At 32.1% G+C, this 8,833-nt stretch overlaps 1 protein-coding gene across 1 annotated transcript; it reads left to right on the top strand.

The window, feature by feature from the left end:
• Positions 1-6,979: 6,979 nt before the first annotated feature.
• LOC132062941 (protein FAF-like, chloroplastic) lies at positions 6,980-8,655 on the top strand. The gene has a single exon (XM_059455402.1). It carries the CDS (start codon positions 7,071-7,073, stop codon positions 8,412-8,414), a length of 1,344 nt encoding a protein of 447 aa, XP_059311385.1. The 5' UTR covers positions 6,980-7,070; the 3' UTR covers positions 8,415-8,655.
• The last annotated feature ends 178 nt before the right edge of the window (positions 8,656-8,833 follow it).

Genomic DNA, 8,833 nt, shown 5'->3' with positions numbered 1-8,833 from the left:
AGATAATTGCATTCAAGATAAATTATTTACATAACTTTTTCTCTAGCTCCGCCTCCGACCCTGATTAAGAGGGTCCCAATAATGGAATTTTAATATTAATTTATTTCTTGTCTGTACCTTTTTCTAAAAAACTCTCTCTCTCTCTCCTAGCTTTAGGGGTGGAGGGCAGTGGCGGAGCCAGGATTTCCGCTTAGGGGGTTCAAAATATAAAAAAATAAACATACAAAGAAGCCTAAGGGGGTTCAACATCTACTATATATACATAAAAAATAATTTTAACCTTGTAAAAAAATATTTTTTTCCACCGAGGGGGTTCGGATGAACACCCTCGGCTCTATGTGGCTCCGCCACTGGTGGAGGGTCGATGAATTTTGATAGGTGATACTAAAAGGTACATTAGATTTGGAGATATTTTTTGTTGCGACAGACAAATGTTAATTAAAATATGGATGGTTAGTCAAAGCTAGGCTCATGATTGGATAACTAATTTCCAGTATCACATTTATATTCAGTTTAATATATATTATGATGTATATTGACTATATTTCATACTTTTATTTTTGTATAATTTCATTTATACAACATTATTTGCTTGTATTGACTTGTTCTTTTGGAGGTATAATAGAATGATCCTTTTTAGCATATAACAATGGTAGGCATATTAAAATTCTATTAGTAGATAACAATTATTATTTTACATAACTCTGAAAGTTCAAAATGTTAGAATTTAAAGAATATTTTTCTGCTTTCAATCAACTTTTCAATGTTTGTTAAAGTAATTTTAATTATTAGTTGTGTGCTAGAACTAGTCAAATTAATATCTTACTGATATTTATTGGAATGACAAATTGAATGAACAGAGCTGAAAAGAAAAAAACAAAACACATTTGAAGGGACAGGAAACAAATCCAAGAACCTTGTTCCAAATATGTACCGCGAATATTACTGGAAATTCCAAAGCATATCACTTAGCTCAGGTCCTCTCAGCCAAACCTTCTTTCCAGCTAATCCATAATAATTTGATGTCTTACAATTTTAACCATAAAACCACTTAACATATTGATTAATACAACAACAATTATGCCTCAATCCAAATAGTTAGTTGTATCAACTGCATAAATCTCCATGTGAATTGATGATTTTACCTAACTATCAGCCTACCGCAACCCTCACCCTTATCTGGGATTGAGACCGGAAATGTAAGCAAGCTTCACAGACGAAATTAACATTTTGATTAATTAATTACTAGAAATCTGTGATCCATGGTCTCTATGAGAACATCGTCGCTAATTTAAGACTTTCGATGAAAATCCGTCACAAACAATTTTCAATGGAACAAATTTCCCACGAATTCTTTCAGAAATTTCATGAAAATATGTTTTCTATAGTAGTTTGGATAAAACTTCACAAGCTTATAAGAAGTGATACCTTCATTCCAAAGCACTCATTTTCTACCTAGCTGTATTCATTAAGAAAAGAGTGGATCAAACTAAACCAAACAGGATTAGAACAAAAGGTTCATCAAGTTGAGGATGAAAGTAACTAGCTTCTAATCCCATCTTACACACACACATACACAAAAAAAAAAAAAAAAGAGGTGGTGGGGTGGTCCTTATTCCAAAGAAAAAATGGACATTTTTGCTGATTGTAATTGAAAGTCTATTGATACCAACAAAATATTAGATTCTATAACCTGCCACTAAGAAGCTTTGCAATTGGTACATAGATTGATTTGCTAGGGTTAGTTGTTTTTTTTTTTTTTTTTTGGAATTTTCCACAGGTATCCGATACTCGCTTTGACGTTTGAATAGTTCAGTTTTGTGTTGGAAAATTTCAATTTGGAAAGAAAGAGGGGATAAGGTCGCGCTCCTTATCAGAGATGAGTCCATTCACTGAGCTCGAACCCACCTCTAATTAAGGATGGAAAAGTGCTTACCATCCACTGGACACAACCTTTGGTGGTATTAGAATTAGGTTTACGAGTATGTCACAGCCCAAAGCTACAACATATATACCTTACTACAAGCGGTGTTACACCACCTCGTCGAGATCTTTTACTAGATATATATGTGTATATATATAGATAATAAGCAAAATGAAAATATTAGGTATAAATGTAAAAAGAATAATCATTTATTATTATTATTATTTACTAATTTATTCACTTCTTCAAATATTGACATCGCTTATGATTTTTTTTTTCATACGCCACTGATCCAACGATGTACATACAAACATATAAAGGGCATGTGATTTGTAGGGTATGTGGGTGTTAGTTGCTTCATAGTAAAATTATGTTAAATGATCAAATCCAACTACTTTTATTTATTTTCCTTGGATCTTGAGGTGTACATATGTACTTGAAAGTTGAAATGATTGAAACGAATAAACTATATCCACTTCTTCTATCTAAAGTGGATATACTAGTATTCATTCATAAAGAAATCTTCAATCAATTAATCAATCATTTTAAGAAATCAAAATAATAACAATCTAGCTGCTATTTGTCTTGAATTTTCTTCATATTAAGTTTATAAGTTTCTTTTTATAATTCTTTTCTTCTACTATCTCGGATCCTCTCTTAAAAGCGTGTATACATGTGAAATAGTGTTATATTTTCTTATAAGGTAGAACATATACTCCAAAACGGATTATTCTTTTCGACCCATCCTTATTGGTCGGCCCTCCATCATGATTTCAAATTAAATACTCTAAAACTAACAATATCATGTTTAAATTCTAGAACAATTGCCATAGAAAAAGGGATAAGACTAGGCTCATTCTTACTAATAGATCTATTTCTAATCTTGAGTGCAAGTGAGAATCACAAATTAATCAGATGTTGTGTTGAAGAGTTGTGTTATAAAAGCTGGAATTATAGTTGATGGTAGACAGAACAATATGTTTACTTTCCATAAGACCATAACTTCTGGTCTCGTTTTTTCCAGGCAGTTTTTTTTTTTTTTTAAAAAATGTTTGCAACTAAAGGATAATAATTATGGCTACACATTAAAGTAGTAGAACAAATTTTTATCCACCTGCTCATCAGGTGTCGTTATCATATATGCCACTCAAGAGATTCAAATTGATATATAACAGTTGTATTTGTTAAGAGTCATATCAAAGTGAACCTAACCAAGAAAAATATTAAACTAGGTGGCTTTTGGTTAAAAAGACAAGTGAAATTTCTTTTTAACTTTTTCTTCTATCAAACGTTATTAGAGAAAAAATTTAAGTTCTTTATGTTAGGCAAAACCGATTTTTTTTATTGTTTGCAAAATTGAAGAACTTTTATGCAACCTAAAAATTCGTAAAACATCAAACTTAGTTCTATATTTTTTCTCAGCTTTTATTACGGAGTCCTGTTTGCTAGGGACCGATTTATGTTAAAGCTAGTTAATGATTGAAGCTAGCTAAGTTGGTGTGAATGAGAAATGGAAGGGGAAAAAAAAAGACAATGGAAGGAAAATGAAGTTCAAAGCAAAGTTCCTTTGAAAAGGAGCTTTGTACCACATTGGTGGTAGAAAGGGAAAGTTACGTGCTTATATTAGAAAACACTTCCTTTGACTCTTAAAGGGTTGAGAAGAGGGACTCCCCTTGCGTCGTCATCGCTCGGCTTCGGCTTCGGCTTTGGTCAATTGATTGATAATCTTTTTGGACCAAATTTATTTAACTTCAATCTTCATTTTCTGAAATCATTTTGTTTATTTCCGCCGAAAAATATTAATTGATAATTAATTAAATTTACGGAATAATTAAAACTCCCAACGTTCTTATTTTTTTTTGCGAAAACGAGGGCCTTTCGACAGTCACCAACTTTGCCTATTACGAATAGGCATTTTCGAGGCTATATAAACTGAGGCAATGCCTCATTTTTCGACTACTGAAATTTTTTCCCTGCATTGCAAATTCTGCATTTTTTCGTTTCCAGTTGTTAGTTTCTGTTTTCTGATTTTGAACACAGATTTGATAACAATTTATTCTCCAAAGTGGGTTTCTCAACGCAAATTCACAACATAGGTAGAATTTGCATCGATTTTAATATTCTATATATATATATATATACTTGTTTTGAGGAGTTACTCATACATTCATGTGATTAATACTTTATTTTTTTAAGCTACGAATAATCTTTAAAATGGTAACAATAATTTGAAACATCACTTGACTAAAATTAACAAAATTTACAACCCTTTTTACCTGTTTTCGCATAGATTTCTTAAAAGAAAACGATATTAATTAAAGGAGCATGGGGTGGATTATACTTAGGAATAAAAATGCCTACTTAAATTGCCGTAATATATATCTTATTTATGTCACATAATCTTTTCAAAGGTCAACGAACTTCGACTGTGGCAGAGGCATTAGTAATAAATAAAACCAACCAAAAAATATTTAACATAAAGAATAACAAAAGATACATGATACTGAAACATTAATGTATTTATCTTAAGAATAAAATGAATTAATCAATTAGAGTGCATCGGTTTTATGCACTATTACTTATATATACACACGATTGAGTCAACTCAATATTGGTTCATCCATTTGTCATTGCATAAACCAATGCTTTATGGGGTAAAAATATTGTAATTTTAGTCCTCACCAATTTGGGATACAATTTTTTTAAGGGAAAAGGGTCAAACATACCCCTCTACTTTGGAAAAAAGGCTAAAAATATCCTCCGAACTTATTTGGGGTCAAAAATACCCCTCCCGTCCTTAAAGTTTTCAAATATACCCCTGCCTTGACGGAAATTATCCGTCAAAATAACCGAAAATCATTTTAAAAAGCATTCTGTCATTTAAATCCAACCCAAATAAATAATAATAACAAGATCCCACTTGATACGCAATTCCCTCAAACTTCATACGTATGTATTGGGAGAATAAAGGGATTTTATGGGTTATTATTTAGTTGGGTCGGGTTTAAATGATGGAAGCGAGGTTTAAAAAATAATTTCGGGTTATTTTAACCCGATAACTTACGTCGGCGGTATATTTGAAAACTAAGAACGGGAAAAGGGTATTTTTGACTGAAAAATAAATTTGAAGGATATTTTTAGCACTTTTTCAGTAGAAGGATATTTTCTTGCCCTTTTCCCTTTTTTTAATGTGCACTCGAGAGCCAAATCACCAATCATCAAATGAGTTGACCTACGGTCGACAAATAGGATCCAGACAAATAGAACAAATCCCTCTAATAGAGGAGACATTAGACCCATCATCTTTTTGGCCGCTCACTTAATTAAATTGGATAAATAAAACCAGTAATGCTTTATATAGTCGACTCTAACTTGATCAAGATTGAGCGGCAATTATTATTGTATGAGAAAAATATTCTTTGGAGTGTATACGCAATATCAAAGTGTGACAAATATATTAAATACCTATGAAAAAAGAAAAAAAAGAGAAAAGAAGCCTAAAATTGAAGGATAAGGTATGAAAGTTCATATACACCAAAATTAAACGGGCTGGAGATATATATCTCAAAGACGTAGAATAATTTTTTTAAAAAGTTATTTTGCATCAAGCTTGTGAAGGGCTTATTCAAGGCCTATTCGAACTATGACTCAACATATAAAAAATAGAAGTTTATTTTTTGGCTAATCGAGATAGGGATTGGAAGAAAAACGAGAATTTTGTTGCTTGCGGATCATATAAATAAACACAATAATCTGCGAAAGAGGAGTAGCCTATAGATTGTTTGTTTGTTTGGAGTTATCCTATATACATAGTTTGAATGTATAATTTCCATATTGCATTTAAATAAGGATTAATTACACTAAACATCTCTGGAATCTGACTTAGTTTTAAATAGTATTTAAAATTAAATACTTACACCCTTTAATTATACTATGAAAATTCTACACTCACACACTTCATGAGATATATCTATAACTAAGTATACTAAAACACAATTATCCGTGATTATTTTGTTTAAAATAAGCTATTTTTTCCATGAAAAATTCCATCATATAGCCAAAACACTCTCTCCCTTTCAATTTATGTGGTAGTGTTTGATTATGCACTAATTTCAGGAAAGTATGAAAGATTTTTAAAACTTATGATCTAAAACAAGTCATAGAAATTTTTTGTGGTTGTACATCATCTCATGGGTAAAACGAAAATTTCAAAGTTAAGAAAATATGACATTCTTCTAGGAACAGATTAAATTAAAAAGAAGGGAAAAGGGTCAAAAATAACCCTCTACTTTGGGAAAAGGGCTAAAAATATCCTCCGAACTAATTTTGGGTCAAAAATACCCCTCCCGCCATTAAAGTTTTCAAATATACCATTCTCTTAATGGAAATTCTCAAAATAATCCGATTTCATTTTTTAAACCCGTTCCATTATTTAAGCCGACCAAACTTATAATAACCCGATTTCATTTCGTTGAGAGAATTGGAGGGGAATAAGGGGATAGTATGGGTTATTACTTAGTTGGGTTGGGTTAAATAATGGAGCAGGTTTAAAAATAAAATTGGGTTATTTTGGAAAGTTTGGGAATTTCCGTTAAAAGAGGGGCATATTGGAAAACTTTAATGACCGGAGGGATATTTTTGATCCAAAATTAGTTCAGAGAATATATTTAGCCCTTTTCCCTAAAAAGAAAGCATATCACATGGATAGGGACGAAGTAGTTACTTCATTTGTCCCAATTTATGTGACACACTTTTTTTAGTTTGTTCTCAAAATATTGTGTTTCTATATTTTAAAAATAATTTAACTATAAAATTTTTATTTTACCTTTAATCAGATGATATATAGACACAAACATCTATAACTTATTTTTAACCTTAAGTTTCAAAAATCTTTTATCCCTTTATTTAACTCCATATCCAATGAAACACCACCACATAAATGATAAATTTGAACGAACGGAATAATATTGAATGGGAAAAGGTTCCACCAAAAGCTTCTTGAGCTTCCTATAAATAACCCTCCACAGCCTCATTGTAATTGCAATCCAAGTATCAGCCAAACAAAAAAAAAAAAAAATCAACAACACTTACTACCAATTCTATCAATATTCATAATTTCCTCCATATATATTTCCCTTTCTTCAAGATGTCAACACATTGTGTTAGCATGATCAAGAACTTCAACTTATCTTCAAAGATAAAAGAAGAAGAGGCAATTAGCATGGAGAAACAAGGGATAGTGTCAATTCTTGATAATGTTGATTCTTCTTCTTCTTCAACTGGAGAAGAAGATCATCATGAGGAACTCAAAGATCAGCCAATTATAACATTTGATTGGAGTTCAATTCTATCTTCAAAGAATGAAGACTCAACCAATAAGCTAATTTCAACTAGTCCTTATGTTCATCCTCTTGACAAAAAATCAAAAAGTTCTTTGAGTGAAAGGAGTCTTGAAATTTGCACTGAGAGTCTTGGATCAGAGTCTAGCTCTGATTGCTTTTCCTCTTCACCTAAGTCGGATACCGAAGACTCGAACAATGACAAAGACTATCATTGTCAAGAACAACAAAAACAACAAAATTCCTTTGAGGATTTTGGAGTTGTAAAGTATAATTATAGCAAGAGATTAATATCTTCTCCAAAATCCTTTCCTCCTTCTCTACCTTCTGTTCACATGCAATCGCGCAGACAAAATGGTAGATTGATTCTTGAAGCGGCTTCTGTTCCATCTAATAATCTCCATGCCCAACGCGTTCATGGCCACCTTCTTCTCACCTTCATCAATCAAAATGATTCCAAACTAGAAATGGAGAACTATGATGATGAACCTGACGTGTTTGAGAGAGTGTTCGACGATATGCAAGAAGTTGAAGGTAATGAAACACCCCACTCAGATAGTGGTGGTAATAATGAAGAAGAAGAAGAAGAAGGCGAGGGCGTCGTGATGGAACAAAGTCCAAGAATGTCAAGTGAGGTGACAAATGTGAAAACATCAGCCCCGATGATGCTAGAGAAAAAGAATCCACTAACATGGTCTAGATGTACTGTCAGTTTCAGCATGACATCCGGTTATTTCAATCTTAACAGCAGGTTCAACTGCTCAGTAAACTCGATGACCGAGGAGGAGAAATATACTAGTAATATTAGAGAATGTTACACTTATCCTTCATCGGTTTCTCAGTCACTTCCTCTACCACCAGGGGTGGCTGAGGTAATCCCGGCACCACCACCACCGGCGGCTGCAGCCTCATTAAATGCCTATGAGAACTTTTGGAGGAAAAAGCCAACAGTGGCAAACATTGTGAATAATTCCACTGTTGCAGAACAACGCAACAAGGACATGTACTACAACAACAATAAGCAAGACTTGGTGCTAATCAGAGGGAACAAGGCATCTATGAACAATAATTTGGTGCCTTTGTTGAGAAGCTGCAAAGAGCCGAGGAGATCTCTAATAATTTGGGAGCCTTATTGCATTGCCACCTCTTAATGGTGATCATCATTAATCCAAAGTATTAATCAAATTATTTGATTATAGTATTTTATGATATATAATTCTATGTATCATTAGTCATTACAAATATGATTTTCCTCTCTTAGTTTTTACTCTTTTGTCAAAAAAGGAGTTTTGTGTACGTAGCCAAATAACAAAAAGAGAGAGATCAAGAAAGATTTTAATGGAGGTCAATACAACCATTTTATCTTAATTATGAGCCTTTTACATACTAGTATTCCCTGTGTTTCAATTTATGTGTCATACTTAATATACTTTCTTATTTAAAAATAATTTAAATAAGATTTTTCATTTATCCTTAATGAGATGATTTACAGTTATTCTATAACTTGATTTAGACCATATATTTTAAAAGTTTTGATTTTTTTTAAAGTTTAATAATCAGTCAAACACCG

This window comes from Lycium ferocissimum, chromosome 7, assembly GCF_029784015.1.
Source record: "Lycium ferocissimum isolate CSIRO_LF1 chromosome 7, AGI_CSIRO_Lferr_CH_V1, whole genome shotgun sequence".
In the NCBI taxonomy this organism is placed as follows: domain Eukaryota; kingdom Viridiplantae; phylum Streptophyta; class Magnoliopsida; order Solanales; family Solanaceae; genus Lycium; species Lycium ferocissimum.
Note: the sequence above shows the minus strand (reverse complement) of the source record. Positions and strands in the feature narration are given on the sequence as shown.